The 26,324-nt window shown below is 44.3% G+C and overlaps 2 protein-coding genes across 3 annotated transcripts in view; one reads left to right on the forward strand and one right to left on the reverse strand.

The window, feature by feature from the left end:
- The window catches only part of RBFOX1 (RNA binding fox-1 homolog 1), a 1,274,894-nt gene that overhangs the window by 1,190,550 nt on the left and 58,020 nt on the right, over positions 1–26,324 (reverse strand). The gene's annotated exons all lie outside the window — the stretch shown is intronic.
- On the forward strand, positions 7,827–24,518 carry IL20RB (interleukin 20 receptor subunit beta). The gene is made up of 7 exons (XM_085591776.1): positions 7,827–9,472; positions 14,279–14,405; positions 16,054–16,244; positions 18,971–19,095; positions 22,523–22,673; positions 23,159–23,304; positions 23,819–24,518. Exons 1-7 carry the CDS (start codon positions 9,415–9,417, stop codon positions 23,942–23,944), a joined length of 924 nt encoding a protein of 307 aa, XP_085447902.1. The 5' UTR covers positions 7,827–9,414; the 3' UTR covers positions 23,945–24,518.

Consider the following 26,324-nt stretch of genomic DNA (forward strand, 5'->3'; position numbering starts at 1 on the left):
AGAATTGAGGGGCTTGCTTTTAAGTATATCTTTTAAATTGTCTAGCATACAATTTTGAATGCCAGAGGGATTATTCTCATTGTTCACAGCTATTTTATATGACTTATTTCCTTTCCACTCTTCAGTTTAATTCCTGAAATCATCTTCAGCACAATCAGGAATTGCTTCTTTAAAATTCTTATCTCCTCATCCTTAGTCCCATCTGGACTGAAGTATTTCTTGAGTTTATTTCCATATTTACTTGCCAATATCTGACCTTCAGGCCAGACACAGAATTTGACAATAAAGAATGGTCTCTCCTATAACACCCAAACATAGGAATATTCAGATATCCATGTGCACCCTCCTGCATCTGCCCTGAGGATTCAGCATGGTTGGTCTTACATGGCTTTGGAGTCCTTGTTTTTAAATTACTCTATAAAATAGCAATCTTTTCTCATCATGGAGTTTTCCAGTGGATATTATACATTGTTTATAATCTTAAAAAGGGTCCTGGTTTTAGTTTCTGAAAATCAGAGGAGTAACCCTGTGTTTATGGGCACATTTTTTACATTTACAGAGGCTTCCAAGTGCTCTGAAACTGCAGATAATAAAGACCTGTGAATCAAAAATCAGCTTTGTTGATCTCACAATGACCTCTTCAGCCCCAGGCTGCAATCTCAGGTGGGAGAAGTTTTTCCCAGACTGACCAATGCAACTCCACTGAGTTTGGCTGTGTTTGAAAAGAGCCAGAGCACATAATTCATGCTTTAGAAAATGACACTGAATAGAAGAGATGAACTTAAGAAAAACAAATAAACGTGCACTTCCCTTGTTAGCATCCTTAGAAATAAGCAGGTTGAAAAAAATACATGATTAAGAAAAGAAACATGATTTATAGTAAGAATTGTCCTTTAGCAGAATGCTTACACATATTTTCTTAACTACAGGAGGATTTTAATACTGCAATTTGGCTCCTTCACCTGTAAAAATATTTCAAAGCATGCTTACTTCTTTCCTGCTTTCTTTTCCTCAATTTTTCTTCAAATCTTTCTAGATGCCATTTCTTTTAACTTACACTTTTCCCTTATTTCCATACTTCTGGAAAACCTAACACATAATTCATGAAAAGCAACTGCTATATACACAACAAAACTTGCATAAATATCTCACCCCACAGAAAGAAAAAAAATTCTTTGATAATTGGAATTTTGTTGGGTCTTTTCACTGTGTTTGGGTATCTCAGGCCAGTTTGAAATATTTAAATATTTATCCATGCTTTTTTCAAACATGGAATTACTAATACTCACTAGAACACTCATTAGGTTTTTTTCCCAAAATTAATGCTCCCAGATGATCTTTTTGCACTGAATTGTGAGATGTACCTCCTAGAGATTCCCACATTAGAATCTATCAATTAAAGATGCTTTATTTTGTTTCTCTTACTTATACTGATTCTGGGGAAAAACAAAAAAAACACCAAGAACAAAATCCCAAACCCAAACAATCCAGCACTTTTCTCAGTTACACTAGGCTTGCTAGATTTTTCAAGTGGTTTTAAGGAAAAAAAGGCTCCTTTTTTGTTTAATCTCATGGAGAGGTTTAACAAAGTGCCTGTCTCCCTAAAATTAATTTTTTTCTGGATGAGCTGGGGATGGGTCCCACACAGATGTAACAGAAAAGCATTCAGCGGTGTGTGGAAGCTGCATTACAGCTTCCAATGGTTTTGTCTTTGAAGTCAAATTATCTTTGACAAAATAAGGTGCCTACAGTCATTTTGTGGAGCAACAGTGACATTTAGTGGTGACCGAAGAAATTCCTAAATTTTGTTCCTTTAATGTCTCAATTACCCTGGGAACATTTAGCAGATGTTGTCACCTTCATTGAAATTCACACTTAATTTTCCCTTCCTTCTCTCCCCATTCTTTTGTATATTGTAATGCAGTGTTTGTAAAGGGACAAAAATCTCTCTTTCTATAATAAATCAACACAGATATTTTAAAAACAAAACTTCTTTGAGGATCTTCCTTGAAAATCACCTCTTTTGCATATCATGATGAAACATTTAATAATCAGAGAATTTTTTCCTCGTTTGAGAACCAGACTGAAGCATTACACAGATCAGATTGCAAGGATTAGATTTCCCTTATTTCCATTATTTGCCTTAATTTTTCACTTGCTATGTCAACATTCTGGCACTGAGCTTGCATCATTTGGTTGTGGTTTTGCTTTGACCCCTAAAAATAAAAACTTGTTCCTTCCAAGTCCATCTTTCCTATTTCATAGCAAGGCCCTTTTGTGCTGCAGGTGGAAATCACATCTGCAGGGTCTGCACACAGAGATGGATGATGAGCAGGGCTGGAGGATGAGCAGGGCTGGAGGATGAGCAGGGATGGAGGACGAGCAGGGCTGGAGGATGAGCAGGGATGGAGTATGAGCAGGGATGGAGGATGAGCAGGGATGGAGGACGAGCAGGGATGGAGGATGAGCAGGGATGGAGGACGAGCAGGGATGGAGGATGAGCAGGGATGGAGTATGAGCAGGGATGGAGTATGAGCAGGGATGGAGGATGAGCAGGGCTGGAGGATGAGCAGGGATGGAGGACGAGCAGGGATGGAGGACGAGCAGGGCTGGAGGATGAGCAGGGATGGAGGATGAGCAGAGATGGAGGATGAGCAGGGATGGAGGATGAGCAGGGCTGGAGGATGAGCAGGGCTGGAGGATGAGCAGGGATGGAGGATGAGCAGGGATGGAGGATGAGCAGAGATGGAGGATGAGCAGGGATGGAGGATGAGCAGGGATGGAGCTCTGCAGGGCTGGAGCTCTGCTGGCTGCCCTGCTCTGGCACCACAGGCAGGTCCCCTCCTGACCTCAGCAACACAAACATCATTTTTTTCTGCAGCAAGATCCAAAGCTATGGTCAGCACCTCAGCAGAGTGAGCATCCAGCCCTAACAACCCCTACAAGAGTGCAAGTTGATTTATTCTGGTTTAAAACAGTTTCCTTCTAATGCAGGGTTTAGAAAAGCTTCAGCAGAGTGCCAAGAGTAGAAATGGTTGACACTGAGTGTGTGCAGCCAAAGGTTTCAATGCCACAAGGACATTTTGGGACATACACACCCAGCCTCCCATTACACACCCAGCCTCCCCAGCCTTGCCCTCACCCAGAAATACTCGTGGGTGCATTCCCATGTGTTGTGAGGTGTCAGGACCCCTCACTGCTCATACAGAAGCAGTTGCTGTGAAGGTTTATTGAACCTTGCATGTGGAATTAGGCCTTTGAGCATGGTGGTGAACCAGCAGGACAAAGGCCTACAAACTGAATCCTGCCTCGAGCCGACAGAAGCCATGAGAAAGCTGAGAGCTCTTCGTGAGAACAGAGCTCTGCAGCAGTGAAAAACAACTTGGTTTCATTGAAAAAGAACTCTAGCACTGTGGAAAACAACCTGCTTTCCCAAAAAAAGAGCTCTAGGACTTTGGAAAACAACCTCTTTTCCCTGAGAAAAAACTCCAGGACTGTAGAAAACAACCTGCTTTTCCTGAGAAAGAACTCCAGGACTGCAGAACAACCTGCTTTCCCCAAAAAAGTGCTCTAGGACTGTGGAAAAAAACCTGCTTTCCCTGAGAAAGAACTTTAGGGCTGTGGAAAGCAATCTGCTTTCCCTGAAAAAGAGCTCTAGCACTGTGGAAAACAACCTGCTTTCCCCAAAAAATAACTAGGGCTGTGGAAAACAAGCTGCTTTCCCCAAGAAACAACTCTAGGACTGTGAAAAAGAACCTGCTTTCCCCAAAAAAGAACTCCAGAACTGAGGAAAACAACCTGCTTTCCCCAAAAAAGAACTCTAGGGCTGTGATAAATATGAGCCACCTGGATAAACAGTTTTCACACTGTTAGATAGAAAAATGAAAACTATCTCTCACAAACAACTTTTCCTGCACATACACACCAGAGGTTTGAGTGACCAATCAATACAGGGTAACAACTTGTTAATAACCAATTGAGGATAGACAGGGGATGTTCTTTAAAAGCCCTATAAAAAGAGACGCGCAAAATAAACCAGGATCAATCCTTTTCTTTTTACACCATAAAGTGTATCCTGCATCCTTCTTTATTGAACACCACAGTGACATTTGGGCTCCTTTGGGATTTTAAGAATGAGATAAATGAGTGATTTTTCTGTTTTTTTCCACTCTGATTTCAGTGGTTCCATCTATAATAAGAAAGGAGATCAGATTTGGCAATGATCAGACGAACATAAAAGGTCTTTTGACACTGTTTTCAAACAGAATTATTTAGCTTAGCTCATTGACAAGGTCTGCTGATGTGTAAACTCCAGAGTCCACCCAGTGTCCTGTGCTGGATCTCTAATTCTCATAGAGAAAATGCTTGTTGGAAGGGCAAAGGAGAAAATCAAGCACTCAGGTAATGCCATTTCCAGCCCAGCAGCAGCAGCCCTTGCACTCATCCTGTCCATATTGCAGGCTGCCATTCAGTGGAAGCAGCAAATTAATATCTGCAGGGTTGGGAGCATTGAAGGAGTGGAGATTAGAGACTTGAGGGAGAGTTGGATGGGTAAAACAGATCATTTTGCTATTTGTCTAACCATGGGAAAAGGGACATGACTGCCTCTTCCTGAGTCCGCTTATTTAACTGAGCATGTAATTCCTTGGTACCCAAAAAGCAAATATTTGCAGTTAGTGTCTCAGTTTGGAGAAAGATCCAGGATACCTTTCTGCCCAAACCTATAAATTGTGAAAACACAGCACTGCAGCTTTTCAAGCCATTCACTTAATCTAACATTCAAAACTCCTGAGTTTAAAGAACTGGTTTAGGGTTCTGACCAAACTTTTCCATTAAAGACTTTTAAAAATGCTTTCTAGATATACAGCAACGAGTTACTTCCAGGTAGCACTATAATTTCTCTTGGAAGAGCCCAGCACTGTGGCTTATTATAGTACCTCTCCCTCTGGTAATTTATTTTCTTGTGCCAGCTTGTCCCCAGCTCGTGGTGCTGCTGAAGGCCAGGTCAGGAACCTGGGGTGGCCAGGCCATCTCCCAGCAGCAGGAACCTCACAGCTCATTTATGCTGAGCCATCAATCCCCTGAACTTTGCATTGCCCAAAAACCCAGGTGCAGATCTGAATCACTCCACTCCCAAGCAGCTCGGCCAAATTAACCCTTCAGCTGCTCCCCAGCAGCACTGCAATGTCTCCAAAAAGGGACTGGTCTGGAGCTGTGAGTACATATTTTCCAAGGAAAGAAAGGGTGTGGTTTTTTGGATTGATGAAAGAATAGAAAATAATATTCGATTAAGAAAAGGTCTCCAGATTCTCAGACATGCAGGAGCAGCACAATCAAATATCCCCACATTCTCCCCTTTCCATCATCTCCCCTCTTCCTTTCTTTTCTTCCTTCCTTTGCATTCTACCCCCTCTCTTCCCTTTCCCCCTTTCTATCCTTCCTCTCAATTCCCTTCTCCCTCCATCCTCACCTCTGTTCCTTCCTGCATCACTTCCAACCTCCCTTTTCTTTCTCCTCTCCTTCTCTGGGACAGACTGAGAGGCCCTGAACTCTTCCCAAACCTGGGAATGTTTTCCTTCCATGGTAGAAGGATGTTCCCTGAAACACCTTTCAAGTCACCTTTTATCTTCCTGCTCATTATCCCAACCTCCTGTTACTTTTACCCAAAATCTGTACAGATAACCCAAAGGTGGCTGTTGTGGTGAGTGACTTTGTTCTTGTTGGGAAATGAGAGCAGTTCCCAGACCTGTTTCCATTCCTGGGAATGGCAGCAAAATGCTGCCTCCCAAAATGTGCTTTTCCCTTCCCTCCACTCCCACACAATGGTTTTGCAATGGAGATAAATCCTTAAGCAAGGGTTCTGCTCTAACAGCAAGGTCCTGGGGAAGCTTCCAGCAGACAGAACTTCTGCACACACTGCTCAGGTTTGCAAGGCTTCAGGTCTTCTGCTAACCAGAGGGGATATCTCCTCAGTGACTTTGTCCTGATAAAATATTTTTCACCTTTATTTAGGTTCTTCCACAGATTGGAATCTTAAGCATATCACAATACACATATAAATAAATCAGTTATTAAAATGTTTAAACATCCACCAGGATATCTATGTATAACAAGGGAGTTACATAAAACCCTGCCCAGAGCTACTCAAATAACTGAAATCTTTCGTTTTTGTCACCTGTGTCTTCTCTTTTCTGTTCCTTCAATCCACTTTCCTTGGAAATAACCTCACGTGATCAACCCACACTGAATTAGGTGTGGATTCCACAGCAATTCCACAGCATCCTGGTTTACTGCTGCAACTACTGGCCTGAATAACTTGAAATGCAAGGCAAGAATTGCAAAACAAAGTTAATCAGACAGATGTTTATCTTTAGAAATACATGTTTACTATCTTTTATCTTTAAAAGCCCATGCTGAATAATATTAAAATATTTTACAGAGACATAACTGGAACTATAATTCATAAGAAAAAGTTACAAAAATGTTTGTTTCAGCAATTTCAAAAGGACTTATAATATTGGTACAGCTCTGAAAGTAAAACAGTGCAGCTGAAAGAATTCATTTTATCTCTATAAAGCCATGTCTCTTCATACAGCACTTCAGGGAGACATGTCAGAAGGTGTTTTGCCACTTTTATTGCTGCTGTAATCTAAATAATCACCTCTATTCCAAGCCAGCTGTTTTGCACCCCTCAGCCCTGTATGTGCACTGCCTTCAGCTTCCACCTTGAGTTTTCTGTACACACACCACATTTGCTGGCTGTAATTAAGGAAGGAAATATAATACAGTATTATCACAGTCTTCATTTTGGAGCCTTGCTGATAACCCAGCTGCATTCCTCATTGTTAAGTCAGAGCCACTCTCCCTCTCATTGCTAATCATTGATTAATTAGGAAATGGCCTGCATTCATCTTCCCCACCCTTGAAAATGAAAGGTCTCACTTGCTCACAGACAGGGAGAAATCTTTGGAAAGCAAAACTTCCAGCTGTGGACTTGATCCCAGTACATTTCATGCAAACTGTGTGAAAACTCTCTTTGTGCATCTGTTTGAGTAATAAAGTGAATGGTGTGAGGCACAATTCTGAAACATCACACAGGCTTTGAGATTCATCTCAGCTTATGTCTGAATATTTAATCAAAATTCCTCCACATGTTTATGGCACCCCAAGAACAACCTAGTGAAGAAGCAGATATGCCACACAACTCGAACAGAGCAATGGTTCAAACTTCAGAGCTGCCTTATTTATAATTTCTTGGTACAACAAGAGAACAAACTGGTGTTTTTTTCCCACTGAAAAGTAAATTTTGCCTTTCTTCTGCAAATCTTTCTTTTGCTTCCAGCAAAAAGCACATTGCCCTATGGCTAATACTGTTAAACACATCCATGTTTTCCTCTTGGACCTCATGATTTTCCCAACAATAACAAAGTCACTCACCACAACAGCCACCTTTGGGTTATCTGTACAGATTTTGGGTAAAAGTAACAGGAGGTTGGGATAATGAAGAGCAGGAAGATAAAAGGTGGCTTGAAAGGTGTTTCAGGGAACATCCTTCTACCATGGAAGGAAAACATTCCCAGGTTTGGGAAGTGTTCAGGGCCTCTCAGTCTGTCCCAGAGAAGGAGAAGAGAAAGAAAAGGGAGGTTGGAAGTGATGCAGGAAGGAAAAGAGGTGAGGATGGAGGGAGAAGGGAATTGAGAGGAAGGATAGAAAGGGGGAAAGGGAAGAGAGGGGGTAGAATGCAAAGGAAGGAAGAAATGAAAGGAAGAGGGGAGATGATGGAAAGGAGAAAATGTGGGAATATTTGATTGTGCTGCTCCTGCATGCCTGAGAATCTGGAGACCTTTGCTTAAACAAATATTATTTTCTATTCTTTCATAAATTCACAAAAAATACACTTTCTTTCCTTGGAAAATATGTACTAAGCAAGCCTTGACAGAGATCTCTTTTGCTCACCACTTAAAACAGAAATAATGTATTTACTATTAAAAGATCTTAGAAGGGAGACAAACTCTTTAAGAATTAAAAGCCCCTTCTAAGGTGGCAAGTGGTGAGGAGGAGGAAGTTTAGAAGGGAGGTTTCTAATATTTGCTCTCATCAGAGCTACAAGCATTTGGTGGGATTTGGTGGGTTGGCCTTTGCTTACATTATCTGTACAGTCAGACTTTCATTTCATTTAAATGACCTTTTGCAGAACAGGAAGAGCCTCCCCCTAAATTTTGCCTTTCCCTGTGAAGGACCCAGCCTGGAGCACAAGGGGAGCAGCTGCTGCTGCAGCCTGGGCTGGTTTGGGTTCTCAGGTCTCAGAGCTGCATACAGATGAAAATCCCACTTTCACTCCAAGTGAGGTGGAAAGCAGCAGACTCTGGAAGATGGATAGCTGTGCCTGCACCAAATCAGACCTGGAAATACAATTTCCTGCTCAGCACTCAGCCAACAGAGCCACCAGGAGAGCGCTATTGGAGATCAAGTGGAGGACACGGGTCTCTTCCATCAGCCAGAGGTGCCAGTCTTTTGTGCAAGGATGTAAGACATGCCATAGGAATAGGATGAAACCTTCCTGGTGCTTGAAAGTATTAGGATTTATCTCGTTTGGGGCTGAATGTGGGAAATGGATTTGTAGAGAAATCTCCAAGCCTGACAGAAGGCCCACACAGTGTGCATCTGTATGCAAACCTTGAGATAAGAATTGCTGACTTAAAAATGCCATGGAATAGGACAGATACTGTTTAGAGAGAAATGGAGCCAGAAACAAGTTTCAAAGGATGGCCTTGCAAAAAAACTGGATAATTTAGAGAAATAGATCTATGAAAGATGCATTGTAGTGGGACCCACGAGGGGTAATTTCAGATAATTGGCTTTAAGGCATTTACAGCATGGTGTGGCAAAAGCTGATAGGCCAACAAACACAATGTATTGTAATTAGAAAATGGCTGGCTTCTGATGGTGATGGCATGAGTTATAACACCTGCATTGTCTCAGCCTTCTCACAAGACTGAAAATGGAAAAAAAGTTTTTAAAACACCTCTCAGGTGCCCCATCTCTGGGTCAGAAAAAAGCTTAATCCAACAGCTGAGCGAGTGAGCACGTACAGCTGCATGGAAAAACCCAGCACATCCTCTTTCCTCCCTCCCAGCCCTTGCTGAAGGCAGGAAATCTCTCAGGGAGTGAGGCAGAGTTGCCCCATCCAGCAGGGAGCTGCACAGACCTGCACAGAGCTGCTGGCAGCATTACCTGGGCACTCCCTGCAGCTGCAGCCTCCCGAGCAATCCATCCCTGGGTCTCTTTGGGCACTCTGCAGGCAGAGCAGCTCCACGCTGTCCACCATGGCTGGCTCAGAAAAGCCTTCCCAGCTGCCAGGGGAAACTCCTCAGGTGTGGAACAGGGTGTGAACCTGGGCAAAACCTGAGCAAAATGCCACCAGAGCTCCTCTGCTTCTTCCTCTGCGCTCTGAGCGCTCCGAATCTCGCAGGTAAATGACTGAAAGATCTTCACTGGCCCGGTCAGGAGGCAGAGAGGCTGTGAGTAACAAAGTCTTTTGTCCTTTCCTTCAAGATGCCTTAGCAGCACTAAAGTCAAATGAGTACGAGGTCAGGTGACTTTGAATTTTAATTATTTTTCTAAAATAAATATCAGAATAAGCAAGTGGAAAAGGCAGTCTGTAAATTCTGTTCTGCAGGACATTTCTGAGCTCTAAAGGGAAATTTCTGTTTGAAGGAATTTAAGTAATGCTTTGCTTGTCTCTGCTCTTGCTGTTCTATGAGAAGCTGAGCTCCCATGTCTTTCAATGCTGATCACTCTGGGCACAGGGATGCTCTGCCTGTGGAGTGGATGCAGGGTCAGAGGAAGAATATAAAGTGCTAATTAATAGCTCAAATCACTTCTCTGAGGGTCTCCTTTACCCTGGAAGGAGGCTGTGCAACTGGCAATCTGCTTCTCCAAGTAAATGCTACACACCAGACCCATCTCAGAGGAGCCTGGTCTCAATTCTCCTGACTGCATTCCAGTGTTTGCAGTCTCAGTCCTCTACAAAGCAAACATGGCTTGCCAGTGTGCTTGGCTTTTCCCTGGTCCAGGTTTCCTAAATGTGCCATTTTAGGTTATGTCAACAATATTCTGATTGTCTTGTGCTCCATTTTTTTTTTCCTCTGCCTCAGAAAAAATCATTTTACAGCTGCCTCACTATAGTTCTTAGAAGCTCAGACAGAATCCAGTGACAACAGCATCAAGTGGTTTCTGCTGGGAAAGTTTATTCTGTGCAGTAGGGAAGATTGTGAAAACTGTGTTTTAAAAGCTGACAGAGCTAGGCAATGGTTCTTTAAAGAAATGTGGGGTTGTTTTTACTGTATTTTTGCTTAAGGCTTGGCTACCTGAGTGCTGTTTCCAGGCAGGAGCACTGCTGCCTGTGTGGGTGCTGACTGCCAGCCTCACGCTGTGACAGAGTGGGAGGGGAAGGTGGGATAACTTCCACTCTGTCTGCTATTCTCTTGGTCTAGACCTGAAATACAAAAACTCGTGTCCCAGTCTCCTTTCTGAGCAGAGAACATTTATTTGGTGGAATGTTGATGCCCTAAGCTGCCCCTGTGGCTGTGCAGAGCAGACACCAGGTCAGGAGCCAGCGTGTCCCTGTCTAGCCCAGGAGTCTGGGCTTTGATTCTGGGTGCTGGGGACACAAAAAGCCAAGGGGGATGTACCAGGGTCTTGCTTTCTCCTGTGAGTTTGGTCAATCAGCAGATGAGGGAGGGATGGCCCCAGAGCCTGCAGGTTGGAATTCTAGCCAAAGAGATTTTAGCAGAATTTATTATCCTTGTGTAAATTGCTGTTTCTAGGACTTAGAGATGTATGCCTTTCATTTTCAACACTTAGCTAACAAAGAAATGCCTTTCTCTTCTCAGGATGTTATATATATTATTTTCTTGTTAGCAGTGTTGAGAATTTGGAATCCCCTTGTCAGATTCCCCTTGACTGAAATTTCCTCAAATGGAGACTCAGACCATGCTCCAAGACACAAAAAGCTGGTGGCATCGTTGTCCTCCAGACTAGCAAAAGAAGGTTAAACAATACAATAACTGGAAGCTAAAAAGCTAATGCTTAGTACCACAACAGGAAGGATTTCTCAGCCCTATATATAAAATTTTAAGGGATATGCCAGGTAAAGCACTCCTGAGCATTGTGCAGCATCAAGTCTGAGATTGCTGTTTCTTCTTGTGTTTGTTGGACCCCTGAAAGGAGATCATATTGCAAATAATGAGGTAATTGTATTAATATTTTTACACTGCTCACATACACTTAGCATTAAGTAGTGGTGATAGTAATGATGAAGTAACAGCAAGTAATGAGGAAGTATTATATTCTATATTCACAGACCAACAAGGACATTAAAGTATATCCCAGAGGAATGGAACTTTATTAAGGTTTATTTAAGGTAGTTTAAACTGAAAAGTAAGACAGACACATGTACTAGCCTCAACCATGGTTTTTTTTATTTAATTGTAATTCTCTAACACAAAGAGAATAAAAATACTAAATTAAAAGGGCCATCAGCATTCTAAATGGAAATGTACTCTTTGTGTAACAAATTAAATAGAATATACTGCTGATAGGGTAGGAGACAAAAATCCTATTTACAGAGAAAATATCCTTTCTTTGGCATGACTGGAGACATTAGGGTGAGAGTCAATACCCTGGCTTGAACAAGTGTAGTTTGGCTTTTCCTGTGAGGCTGCTGGTGGATCCAAAACCAGATAGAAATGTGGCAGCCCTGGGCTCTCAGCCCTCTGGGACCTGTGCTCTCTGTCCAGTTGTCTCCTGTACTTTATATGGCTATTGTTTCCTTTTCCTTCAAAATGAACAAACCAGAGCTGATGGATTATTTCAGCATTCAAACCAAACACTTCAGTGTTTGCACTCGGTGCTGTTTATATAACCTAGAATTGTGTTTCCTCCCACATTTAAATTTGTATTTGTTACAATTGCTTTGTGGGCTGTTGCAACAGATGGGCGGGAGAAGCCATGAATATAATTTGCTTGGCTATGACACAGGATTATGTCTAGATCAAACGTACTCTGGAAAAGCATGAACTCTCTTCCAAACTGCAACTTTCAGCATATAATGCCAAACAGAAACTTAAACCAGTGAACTGCTGTTATAGAGGCACATACATTGCCATTAGGTACAGAATTTTTCTTAGTGAAAGCAGGAAAGAATCCTAATTTCTGTATGAATTTTTGTGGTTCAGCTGAAGTGAGGTGGCAGTCACTGTGCCAGTAGAAGACTCACTGGTTTTGACAAGAAAAAAGTGCACAAAGCCAAGCATAGCCAGGAAATGAAGATTGGCCTCACCAGGCAGGAGATAACCCTTGGGCCATTACAAGACTGATAGTCCAATTCAGAACTTTCTGCTTTTAAAATAGGTTTTTAGACAGTTTAATAATATAGGGTTTAGTATTATTGAATGCCAAAAAATTTATACCAAAAATGTCCTAAAATCAAGACATGGAAAAATAGGAAAACCTTCAAGTGCATTTCACCCCTGCTCCATTGTGTCTGTGAGTCCTGGGGAGAACCAAAGTTTGTCATGGAAATGAAACCTGGTATGGAATTCACACCCTCAAGTATGCCAAATCCCAAAATTAACATGGGAACCAAGTTCAAGGAAAAGTAGCAAGAAATCTGAATGTTGAGAAGCATGGAGAGCACAAGAGACCAAATGTGTGGTCATGCTTTTCCAACCTAGTTCATTCTGTGATTCTGCTGCAGTGTTGCAGTGTGAAGGTCACTAAAAGCTTTGCTTTCTTAATTTTTTAAAGACTGAAAGTGCCTTGACTACAGAGCTCTGAGTCTGTGGAGCCTCAGCCTAGCAGAACTGCTATGTGGCTGAGAGTGACCCTTCTGTTGGCTAAAGAACAAGAAAATTTCTCATCCCAGAGAATTTTATTTCAAAGAGCAGCTGAGCATTGTGTCAACAGCCCTGTATGACTTGTGCCAAAGAATCACAAGAGAGTTGGCATAATGGTTTCCCACATCATTAGTGATTATATAAATATATGATACAGGAAATTAGACAGCTCTTGTTCCAATGCTTTAAAAACGTTGCTCATGGACTTGTCAGCCTGGTTTTGATCCTGGGTAGAACAACTGGCAATTTACTGGTTAACTTTATAAACATGGCTCAGAAAAAAAACACTTTTTTAGTGGCAGTTAAAGACTATTGGATGACAAACCTGGTTAAGTGAAATAAATTTAATCAAAAAATAATCTCTAAGTAACACATTGTGATAGCACAGTCACCTAGGGAGACTGTTCACCAGTGGGTTGATAGAAACCAGTCCATCCATTCCTCCTTCCCAGTGGTTCTTTGGGAACCATTCCCTGCTGAGCAGAGAGGATTTTCCTGGGACTGGAAAGAAGCAGAAGACAAGTCTGATGAGTTCCCACAGTGAAGTGCAGGAGGTGTCCATGGGGAATCCTGCCTCCTGTGCTCCAAACATTGCCAAGGATCTTACATCAAAATATCCCAGGGTAAAATCAACCCCATCCCATAGTCACGCTGTGGAAACCTCAGAGGAAAGTAATAATTCCAGTTACAGAGCATGGAATAAGCTTCTTCTATGAATAAACTTTGATCACAGCAGACAGGCCCCTCCACTGTCAGAATCCTGTAATGTTGAAGGAGCTGTCCCAGAAGTGGCATCTCCCACAGCAGCAGATCCAGCCTGGAAAGGAGCAGCACATTTGGAACCACGGCCCCCTTGGAACAGTTTATGGAGTGCAACAGAGCCAAGTCTGTTACTTGGCTCCATTAAACCCAACTGGAGGGCTTGGCCTTTTCCTCCCACCATGAAAACTGGGGTGGGAAAGCTCTGCTGAGGTCACTGTTAGACTGCAGCTCTCAGCCTGGGATGGGCAGCATTCCTCAGCTTCAGCCAGGCAAGAAATTGTCTGTCCTAAACCACAATTGACCCAATATTAAGAATTCATCCATCTTTGGAAGTTATTCAGTACTTCATGAGGGAGCAATTTTCACTCACAAAGAGGTCTTGGTCAAACTGTTTTAGTGATACAATGAAAAACTGAAATAAGGCAAAGGAGCACTTTTAGCTAAGTTGCTCCATCCTTTCTTCTTCTCTGTCAAATACTTCAAACACTGAAGTGACTGTAGTGAAATATAGCATGTGCATCTTTGATGCAAAACACTGTTTTGCACTATTCTTCTAAGCTTTTTTTTCCCCCCAGTAAATTCTTTTTTTTCCCCCTTTCTTTTGCTGGGAATTTTAGGAGGAGATGCTTTGTTGCCAGCACCTCAGAGTATCTCCATTCTTTCAACCAACATGAAACACTTCTTAACTTGGAGTCCTGTGATCGTCCAGGGAGCAACTGTGAGATACTCAGTTGAGTTTCAAGGGTAACTACTCTTTTTTTTATTCTTTTTGCTTTTTGAACACTATTTATCTCAACTTTAGGTTCTAAATTTCTGGGTGTCTTGATCATATTCAGTTCACAAGCCTAAGATAATTTTGATGCTTTAGCAGTGTTAATGAGAAAAAGGGGGAAAATTCCTTTTGTTCCAATTCTGGGACAGTTTGCAGGTTAATAGATACCAGAGTAATCCAAGATGTGCATCAATTCCATATAAGAAATCTGCCTCTATCCAAGAATTCAAAAATTAAGAAGATTTGCAACATTTTATTTAGAAGAGGAAGGAGAAAACACTGAGCTTTATTTCTTGTAAACATTTTCAACATCTGATGTCACCCTGATTCTTAAGATTTTCTAAAGCCTTCTGAGTTTACATTCTATTAGAGAAATTTCTCACACAACTTTCTGTAAACAACCTATTATTTTGCATTCTTTCAGAGAAGTAGAGAAACTTGATATACTAGTAGTTTGTCCAGTGTCATTGGAGAGGTGGTACCTTCACCCACCAATCCACTGTCACCTTTGAAAAAGTATAAATACTAGAGTCAGAAAATAAACTCTCTCTTTTTCACCTTTGCAATAGCAGCGGCTCACGTCGTGCTTTCAGTGTCCTACAGTGACAATCTGACACACACCACAGGAGGTTCCTGATACATCTTGAGCTCTGACTTTTATTACAGTGTGGCTTTGGGGTTGGGGATGATCAAGTCAAATGAGTGGGCAGGGTTTGATGCATCAATGCTGTGCTGTCCCCACCTCCCACAACATCGTGCTGCACTTGGCTCACAGGGGGATTTTCTCCAGATAAGATCTAAACCACACCTACACTGCTTCCAAATACCTGTGGTGTTCCCACCCCAGCACATCCCAGTCCAGGCTTTACCTGGAAAGAACCCAGCAGTGTTACAGTGCACTCAGGCCATGTTTTCCCCCCTTTCCCCGAGACCCCTGTGACTCTGATCCGATAAGCCTGGTCTCCTCCTTCCTGCCCCAATGGGGTTGGCGGAGAGCCAGAGAAACCCTCCTTGTCCAAAGCCTGGATAAATCCCTGACCCTTCTGTCACTGTCGAGGCAGGAAGGGAATGAGAAGACTCTGACTCAGAAGGCTCAGAAGGCTGTGAGGGTAAAACTCCGGTTTATTCAAAATACACCACGCTTTTATACAGAGCTTCATGAGGACCAACTCCATTGGTCCTGAAGTGAAAACAACCACACCATTGGTGCAGAGTGCTTGACACACAGTGATAGAACTTAACTATAAACAACGTGAATAACAAGAAAGATAAAGAATTATTTACATTCTTCTCCAGCTCTTTCACAGGCACCTGCCTGGCAAGAAATTCTCAATTTCTTTCTTTGACTGAATCTGAGACCCACACCCTTCCTGTTCACTCTCTTTGCCCCTCTCTTTCCCCTGGACATCACAGAATAAAGAGCTGGAAAACCACATCGGGGTAAGAGCCTCTTTTGGAATCTTTGCCCATCTCCTGATGTTCCTCCTCTCAAGGCCTCTGATCTCTGGGCTAGCCTGATAATTTAGGGGATGAGAGAGGGGGAAACGTCACAGCAGCAGCCTTAGGTGCACAGCTGGAGCTCCTGTCAGACTTTGCCTGTCTGCTTCCTCTCCCCCGCAGGGAATATGAACGGGAATACGCCAACGGGAGCTGGATCCCCATCTCGGAGTGCTCCCTCACCACAGCCACCGTGTGCAACCTCACAGAGGACATCTCGGCCACCGTGGCCTACAAGCTGCGGGTCAGGGCAGAGCTTGGTGCCACGAGGTCACAGTGGGGCACCACCAAAGGCTTCTTCAACCGCGCCATGAGTGCGTCCTGCTCTTAAATTGCATCTCCTGGGCTGAATTCTCAGGGCTGGGTGTTGGGGTGTGCTCAGTGCCTGTTTGTGCACAGCATGCAGAGCCCAGATTGGCACAGAGCACACCCTGCTTCTCGGCTGCTCTCATCCTGGGTTGGGGGGTTTCCTGTCTCAGACAAAGTTCTTGGTCAGGAGTTCATCCTGAGGCAGAGCCAAATTCATCTGGGCTTGAATTTCAAGCGTTTCAAAGATAAGCAAGATGAGCGCAGGAATTTCCTTTTGCAGGCTGGTCATTCTTACCCTTAAATTTAAAGGTTTCTGATCAACTAGGCTTGCTGTCATTTAATCCAAGCCATGTAGTCACCTCTAAGAGGTCCAGAACCTGATCCTAAGGGAGATTTTACTCTGGAAAACAGCCATGTCCTGCTTCATGTGATGGTACTGTCCTGAAAATCCCACTCCATGGTTCCCTCTTCCCATGGTGTCAGATCTGTGAGGTAACCTCAGAAGAGGAGAGAAAACTGCATTAATTTCATCCTAGCAATGCAGGATGTTTTCTCCACATCCTTCCAAGTCCTGAAAAGCATGAGGCCCAGCACAATCCAAGGATTAAAATGAGCATCCTGTTTCCAGGATTTCTCTGGAATAATTTCCTCTGTTCTCAGCCATGCAGTCAACAAAAACTGGGGTGGGAAAGCTCTGCTGAGGTCACTGTTAGACTGCAGCTCTCAGTCTGGTATGGGCAGCATTCCTCAGCTTCAGCCAGGCAAGAAATCGTCTAAACCATAATTGACCCAATATTAAGAATTCATCCATCTTTGGAAGTTATTCACTACTCCATGAGGGAGCAATTTTCACTCACAAAGAGGTCTTGGTCAAAGCAGCACCATCAGAAGTGCCACCTAAGCTGGTGACTGTGTCTCTTTGTGTGGGAGCACATTCTAGTGAACGCTTTAGATAAAACATCCTTCCCTCTTCCAGCAGCTGTGGAGGCACAGACAGAAGCACAGACCACACTGTCAGGCAGAGACAGGGGAAGGACATCCCTGAGACTGACAGGAACAAAAGCAGCAGCTTCTCATGGTTCAGTGAAGTATTTGGCAGCTTGGTCCTGTGTCTTAGGGACCCCAAAGCAGCCTTCTGACTGAGCTGTGCCACTTCAGAGGCTACAGCTTGCATTGGGATTCAGTGTGAATGTGGCAGATGTTTAAAAGAGAAAAGTCACTGCAAGTTCTTGTCCTTATGCATTTTTCCTGCTCTGCTGTCACACCTCTCAGGAAGCCTGGCCCTGAGTCTGAGGGGAGCTAAGGGATTTAAAGCCAGACCAGGGCAGCAGCAGAGCCCAAGCTCCTCCAGACTGCACAGCCCCAGGGCCAAAGCTGCAGGGGAGCAGCACATCCAGCAGGATGACACATGCAAAACTCTTGGAAAGGATCTTCCTAAAGCAAACAACTTAGTCTTCCTTCTTCATTTCTCAACATTCAAAGAGTTAGTTGGCATCCAGTGTGCCAGCACAGAGCTAGATAGAAATGCTCCTGTTCATTTGGCAGCTGAATCTTGCAATGTCCCTTTGTTAATACATTAGCACAATATTCGCTTTTAACCACCAAGTGATAACAGTTTTTTGGGGTTTTTTTTAATTTTGAGATGTGGTGCTAAGGAGATTTTCACTTTTTTTTTTTTCCAGCTTTTCATTTAAAAGTACAAAGTAGATTCCCAGGCCTCCCATTTGTGGCACACTCATCATGTACATGCTTGGATTTTATGTTTTCATATTGCTTTCAGTATTAGTGGCAATTCACTGGATGTAAGAGCAAATTCTATTAAGAACATCTCTTCTATATGGCACTATGCATCACTCTCCTTCCTTTCTTGAAAGCAAAGAAGTTGAAATGTGTTTCAGCTACAGCAGAGTGGTAAAAAATGGCATAGATAAGTGTGAATAATGACACAGATAAATAGTGTAAACATGATCTCTCTCCTGCCTTGAACTTCCCAGTTCATAAATGTACAGTGCACAGTTTCATCTATGCTCGATTGATTCTCATTATTTCACTCATATTCCTCCAGCACAATCCCAGACAAAACCAAGCTTTGAATATCAAAGTAAGCAGGAAGCAAGCCGCCTAAGGATTTACTTGCATACATTTGCAAAACCTGCAGTCACAGCTGATCATCAGCCCAAGTCTGCCTAAAACCATGCAGATACTAAAAGAAAATCAGGATTCATGTGAATTATCCCGAGGCTCATAATGGTTTTTTTCCTTCACCTTTGAATAACTGCCAAATTCCCCACGAAAAGCAGTGTTTTTTCAGCTGCTGCTCTGTGTGGCAGGGCTGACCTCGTGCCCAGGAGCACCAGAGCTGATCTGAGCTGGTGTCCCAGCCTCTGTGGCTCAGCTGGTTCTGCTGCAGTTGTTCTCATGGGACCCTCAGGCCAGGCAGCTCCTCCACTGCTGGAGGAGAAAACTCAAGGCCTTTCAAGTTCTGTGCAGCTCAGCTGTTGCCAAATTCCCGTTTGCAATACCAGCCATGGTCCTTCTCCAGCTGAAAGTCTGCTCCTGTGTTTGGACACGCAGAGAGGAAGAGCAGAGAGGTTTCTCCCCGCTGGAGCTGTTCCTGCAGGCTGATGTTATTCCTCTGGTGGTGGCAGCCTCCCTTGCCCTCCTGCCTGGGCAGATTTCAGGGGGGTTTCAGGGTGTCTCTGGGTGCTGATGGTGGTCTCTGTGTTGGCAGCTTCCCTGACCCCTCCCCTGCTGAGGGCCATGGCAGATGGGCACCATTTGCTGGTGGAGCTGGCAGACATGGGACCCTCCCTCCAATTCCGGGTGCTCTACTGGAGGAAGGGCCAGGAGAGCAGGGTGAGTTTTACCCTCATGTTGTGGCCAAGGTCTGCGAGTGCCCTGAGAGATGCCCACAGACTTTGCCAGTCCCAGCTCCTGCTGTGGGGCTGAAGGACCTGCCTGGAGTGGGTGTGTGCCCCCTCACCCTGCACACACCAGGGGGTTCCTCATGGAGAAGCTTGTCTCCACATTTCCTTCCACTTTCCACATTTCCTTCTCTGGGAAAAAGGATCCCCTCACACCTCAGCTACAGCTAGAAACCAGAAGTCAGGAAGCAAAGGTGTTTGTGCTGAATTCTCCCTCTGAACTTCATCTGGTTTACTCAAAATGGGATTAAGGTGTCATACTGAGGTGCTGGCAAACTTTTCTGTTTTCTGAGCCAGAAATTGCAGCATTAGTAGTCCTTAATGGATTTTTCTTCCATTAATTTATCTGTTCTGGCTTTCAATCTGTCTCTGGCTTCTAGCTTGTACATCTTCCTGCCATGAGCAATTCTGCAGATGAACTCTTGTGCAGTCTCAACCTTGATTTGGGGATGAGAAAGAGAACAATTATTCCCCATTCACTTTCCCTACCACTCTATCAGTTTCATATTCTTATCTTTTTCCAGGCCAAGGACTCACAGGCTCCTCAGCTGTTCCCTGTGGAAGCCCTCACAGCTATCTTTGTCTTTACCACGGTGGGCAGGGAGAAACCTGCAGAGCCCAAGGTGCAGGAACACTCTGTGATAGCACCATGAAACAAAGCAAGTCTTCCCAGTCCCTTTAACTCTGTGGTTAATGTGACTACCACAGAGCTGCCAGTCCCATGGAACCTGAGCCCTAAGGTCCTGTTCCTGATGGAGGATGCTGTGAAAATGTAGGAGAAAAATCCTCATGAGCATAATTCCACGTTTATCAGGGTTGAATTGCATTTATTGCTTTATTACCAGATCCCCCTTGCTGATCTTCACAGTTGTCTGTCATCTTTGCTATTGTGAAGTGGGTTTTTAGTACCACCAGCAGATACCAGTTTTCATTTTTCTTCCTGATCACCTCTGCTAACACGTGAGTCCCCGCCACGACTTCCTGCCACTCTCAATTGGCAATTTACTCCTACAAAAGTCTTTAGCCTGTAAAGAGGCATCAGGAGCAGGACTGCCCACTGTGAGATCCAGCTGAATGAGATCAACCTTGTCCATGGGCTTTCTGACACCTTAAAAAAATCAATAGGTTTCTATCTGGCTGTGTTTTATGAATAAAATACTAAATCTTCTTCAGCATGTGATGTCAATTACCTCAACATGAATTCCAAATTTCAGAATACTTTCTACCAACTAACTGTTGCAAACATTAGTTTTGCTGGTCAATACAAGCCCTGTGCTGGGACTCTTATTATTTTTTTTAATTATTTTTACATTTGACATGTCTCATTTGATGTTTTTGCAAGAGATCACCCCAGGTAGTCATAGACCTGATTTTATCCTTGAAATCTTTTCAAACTAATGGCCCTCCATATCATCTTTCTGTGGAAAATGCTCTTTTGATGGTGGGAAGGACTTGCCCTGCCAGGAGAGCCCTCCTGGCTTGTTGGAGTCTTCCATATGTGTGGAGCTGGAGGCTGATCAGGCCTTCTGTGAGAACAGGTTTGCATCTGCAGCACAGCAGAGGAGCAGTTGGGGAGCTGTTAGCCATCCTCTCATGGCTGGGGACACTGGAAACAGCACATTCATTTTGCTAGCAATGAGTGCAGACCTATTTATGGCAGTAATGCACTGCTGGTCACACGCCGTTTCAGCTCTGCTGGAGCATGCTACACTTGCACACCCCGAACTCACTGAGCCCTCACTAGCCCAGCCCATCCCTCCTGAGCTCTCTGGCACAGCTCTCACCCCCCTGTCACGCATGGTGATGGTTTTGGCATCCATCACACCCAGAAAAAGCTGAGATTTTTGGTATCCATCACACCCAGAAAAAGCTGAGAACATTCGAGACCTTGGACATCCCCTCCTAGCAGGGTGACCTGTCAGAATCTGTGCTATTGATGATCTCGAGGTTGTAGAAAGTCTCTGTCTTTCTGCCCCATTGCCAAAGAAGAAGCCATAATTCGTCTGTGCTGGTTTTCAAGGTTGTTTATTTTTGTTTATTTATAATATGTTCTGCTGCCCTGCTGTAGGTTTGTTTTGCAGGGCAGCGTGTGGGGCTCTCTCCCTCAGTGGGATGTTATAAATATTATCTATTAGAAATTATGTATGTTATATTTATAATAATGTGTTAATATTTATTATTTACATTGAATAGTGTGTTTTTAACTTAAACTAATAGAAAAATGCTAATATTATGCTAATATTATATATATATAATAAAATTTATATATAATAAAATGCTAATATGAAGGGCATGAAGGAGAAAAAGGACAAAACATACTTATTTTTTTCTATTTTGTTTCTTTTGGACCCCTAATCTAGAATCTAAAATTTTTATTTTTGTATTCGTCTTACACTTAATTATTACTTATATCAAATACTTAGAGTTTGTAGTTTATTTTGTAAGATTGAAAACTCTTTTCCATGGACAGAGATCACAGACAGTGTCTCTGGGGCTCTGTCCAGGGGGGTTCCTGACCCCTGCCAGGGTCCCAGGGCAGCCAGAGGGAAGCTCTGGATTCCCACAGGTACCAGGCTCTGGTCTAGGGCTGTGGCCCAGCATCATCATGATGACTCTGGCTTACAGCTCCTTCCTGCCATCCCTCCTGCCCTTCCCGAGGTGGGTGGGCTCATTCTGCTCTCCACTGTGCTTTATGTTGGCTGCTTTCATCCTGCTTTTGTCCTGCTCAAACAGGCCTCAGACATCCCCTGCTGCTCCCTCCTTTCCTCGCTGGAAAATCATCATGGTGATGCCAGATCATTTTTGCTTTTTCCCTTTTCTATATCTCTGTATCCTTTACACATATTTTTGGAGCTCTGTAGCCTATTATTGCATTTCTAGCTGGTTTTCCCAGTGCTTTTCCCTGCCCTGATACACAGAAAGACAAAACGTATTCCAAAGCCTCCATCCTACCTTGGTTCTCCCTGGGAACCAATGACAAAAACCAGCTCCTGGAGACACATTTTCACCAACAAACTTCAGTTCCATCTGAGAGGGGGGATTTAGAGGGGGCGTGAACTTTGGGGAGGAAGGGGGCAGGAGTTGAATCAGCACTTGTGCTCTTAATTGGTGCTTCTTTCAATGATGCTAATTTACTAAACTTATAGATCTGTGTCAGCCTGTGGGGGGTGGGCTTTTGTGGGCACTTTCCATACCTGCCCCTGGGGGTCTCCAATAGAGATCAACCTTTTCATTACCCTGTACTGATATTTCCTCAGAGTGTGCTGTTTCATGCCCAGGTTCCTTAAGGCCCCAGCAGCAGGGCTGCTCTCTGATGTTTGATCCTTGCCCTGTGCCCTGATGCTTTCTGCCTGTGGCAGGTGCAGCAGAAGGTGGTGAAGGAGGTGAGCTCCGTGGTTCACCTGGACACCATGGAGGCAGGAGCTGAGTACTGTGTGAAGGCTCAGACACACGTCCAGGTCATCAACAGGAGCAGCAGCTTCAGCCCCACACAGTGTGTGAGGGCACAGGGTAAGAGCCAGCCCTCCCTCCTGCCCCCCTGCTGTGCCCGTGCCCAAAGCTTGTGGGAAATTAATTTGGAGAGAATTTTGAAAGTTAGCTTCTGAAATAGTTGGCTTCTGATGGCAATAGCTTGAATTATAACATCTGTATTGTCTCACCCTTCACATAAAATTAAAAATAGAATAAAAGTTTTTGAAGCATCTCTCAGTTACCCCGTCACTAAGTCAAAAAAAACTTTAATCCAAGAAATGCTCTTCCTTTTGTTTCCACCCCAGACCTCCTGCCTTGTTTGCAAATGGGCTTTGTTTGTTCCTTGGGAGAGGTAAAACAGGAGGGGTCAGGAGTGCAGCCCCCCACCCCGGCACTGGAGTTTGCTGGGGAGGGATGATCCCAGGGTGGGTGGCAGAGCTGCCACGCAGGGCTCAGGCTGGCTGCAGTGAGTGCCTGCTCCCTGCAGTGTCTCTGAGAAGTTTTTCTTCTTCTGTCATTTCCAGGTGACACATCCATGTGGCTGGTTACTGCCCTCATCTCCTCTGCTGGCTTTGCTGTGGCAGCTTTGACCCTGCCTTTTCTTACCTGGAAAATAAGTAAAATCTTCCAGTATTGCTGCTGCCCCGCTGCTGTCCTGCCAGACACACTGGTAACTTTTTTTACTGTGCTTTATTGGTTTTTAGCATGCTGGGTATTCACAGGAGCATGGGGCAGGCAGAAAAGGCAGATTGGCAGGAAGCCTTGCCCATTGCAGTGTGAGGAGCTGAGCTGCAGGGATCCAGCAGCCCTGAACTGCCTTTGGGCCCGAGCCCTGGGCAGGGAAGATGCTCCTGGTGCTTTTGGGGAAGCGGCTGGGGAGGCAGGGACTGACCCTGCCTGAGCAGCTGCTCCCTGAACCAAACAGCTGTGCCACTGTCAGCACTGCTCCACATCCCCTGCTGCCCCTCAGAGCTTCCCAGCAGCTTGCTCAGGAAAAATCAATCAAAAGCTCCTCAGAAATATGTTCAAATGTCCAGTTCAAGCAAGAATGCAGGTTAGCAGCTTCTGTGGCTGTGGGGGCTCTGGAAGCTGTGGCAGAAAGGATGAGAGGAAAACTTTGTGGGGAAAAGGACAAGCAGCCTGAGCAGCTTGAGGGTGTTTGAGGGAGTATGTTTGTTTTCCAGAAAGAATCAGAGCCCCCCACCCAGCTGATCCTGCAGGGCAGTGAAGAAGCTGAGCAATGTGACCTGATGGTAGTTGTGATGCCCTCAGAAGAAGTTCTCCAGCTGTGGATTCAAAAAGCACTTTAGAGCAGCCCAGAAAACAAACAACCCTTTTGTAGCATCTTCATCCATTCACATCAAAAGCAAGTAAAGGTGGCAGCTGCTAGTTCCTGTCCTTGCCCTTCACATCCTCACCCAGGAGCAGACATGGGGTGACCCACGCTCCCTTTTTCAGCCACACTGCAGCTCCCAAGGCAGAGCTGACCAGAGCAGCACATGGAAAGCCCAGTCCCTCAGCTCCAAATCTTTTCAGCCTCGTGTTTAAACTCAGGATTGTGGCAGAGCCCACTGCAGGGAATAACGTGCATTGACTCCATGTTTGCAGCAGGCTGAACAAAAGCTTTATTAAGCTACACTACATTACACTAGACTAAAAATGACACTAAAGAAAAACCCCTGACCCTTACAGGCAGTCCAGACACAGCGTGGCTCCAAATGGTCAGATGAAACCAAAAACCATCACCAGGGTCCAATTGAGAAATCTCTCTCCAGTAAACAATCTCCATAACACATTCCACACGTGCCAAACCACAGACACAGCAAATGAAGATAAGAATTGTTCTTCTTCTTCCTCTGAGCTTTCTCACAGCCTTCCCCAGGATTTTCCTGGGAAAGTCTGTGTCTCTCTGTTAAAGGATGTGTGAATACCACACCTCAGTAAGATCTGCTTATGTGGCTAAGCCAGCTGGAATGACCAGGGGAAAATGCAGCCCCTGAAGTGAGATCATGTTCTTTGAAAAGGGCAGGAGGGGATGTAGCACCCTAATCCTGGTGCCACCAAAACTTGCAGACAACACCATGAGAGATGCTTGGCTTTCACAAGTGCTTTAGAAGAAGTGATGTGGGAAACACAGTTTTCAGAAGTGCTTGGAGGGAGCTCTGCAAGACCGACAGTATCACTGACAATGTACAGCTCCAGCATCACCTAGTCAGGGTGTCAAAAATGCAAAAGTCATGTATGCATGTAGGAAAAACCAGGACCTTTAGGGAGAAGAAAATTAGGGGTGAATTATTTAAATGAGAGAGGATTGGAATAGAGAAAGTTTGGGAAAAGACAGAGAAAGGTAGGTTCCAGAAATAGCAAAAGAAATGGGAAAAGAGAAAAAAATATGTGTGAATAGTGGTCAGGATTTCCCAGGGTGCCTGCTGGGTACCCCAGGGGTTCAACACCATTCCTGAAACAGAAGAGTGATTATTTCACACAAGGCAGATGTGTTCCTGTGGTTAGGAGGGCCAGAGTGAGGGGCAAATGCAGTTCTTATCTTGGCAAACAGAAGAATATCAGGCTGGATGGATCAATCATCACAGCATAACCATTTAGTGACCATCCAGGCCTGACAATGCCATTATCCTCCAGGCATCTGGTCCTCTTGAGGAAGGAATTGCAAAAGACAAGAGAATTTCCTTCTAAATACAGATAAAATACAGGTGTTGTGTATATTGCAATTATGGCTGTCACACTGGAAAAAAGTCATTTTTTCACCTGTAAAGCAGAGACATGTGTCAGCAGGACATAAAAATACATTGATCTGAGAAGCTTTTCTCAAAAGCTCTCCGTGGTTTTAATGAAATGCAAGACATCGCAAAGAATGCACCTTTTCCAATTCCATCCTTGCAACCTGGTGTGAGGCCATCGGGTGGCAACAAAGCACCGTGGAAAGGCAGAATTGATCAGGAGTCTGTACCTGTGCTCTGCCCAGGCTGTGTGACCCTGGCTCCTGGCCAGCACCTCATTTTCCTCTTGCAGCCCACTTGCTTGGTTTATTCCTGTCTCATTAGCTTCTTTCTGGACAATATTGGAGTGCAGTGCTCTGGTGTTGAATTGTAAGATTGCTTTTGCTGAATATTGAGCAAATTACAGGGTGAGAAAATCCATGCAGGTCTGGGCATTGAAGACTCTGTGTTCATTATTAGTTTGTTGATAATTAGCTGGGAAATGCCTGGTTACAGGCACCCATGAGGTGCTGGGCCCGGAGATGATTTGGAAGCAAAGAGGAAAAGGGCATTTTCATCTCACCCTCCCTAAACCAAGCTGGAGCAGCAATGGGAGGCACGCAGGGAGTGGCTCTGGCAGTGAGCTGCAGTGTGTTTGGGGAGCACAGAGAGCACAGAACCTCAGTTCCTTGCAGGCTCAGGGGCTCTTGGGCAAACATCCCTTTGCACAGCTTTGCCCAGTGCTTGAATTTTCAAGGGCAGCTCCACGTGACAGAGGTCTTAGTACTGGGGCTGGTTTAGGGACCTCCCATGCCTCACCTTTATCCTTATTTTATACCCCATTGATTCAGATGAGTTCAGTGCCTTGATTTCTTAGACACCCCACAGGGGTGTCCCCATACAGGAAATTATCCTCTGGCTTGTCCATGCCATAGGTCCAAGAAGCCTCAGCAACTCCTCCTCTCTCTTTTCC

The sequence above is a fragment of the Lonchura striata genome, chromosome 14 (genome assembly GCF_050655825.1).
Source record: "Lonchura striata isolate lonStrDom1 chromosome 14, ASM5065582v1, whole genome shotgun sequence".
Lineage (NCBI taxonomy): Eukaryota > Metazoa > Chordata > Aves > Passeriformes > Estrildidae > Lonchura > Lonchura striata.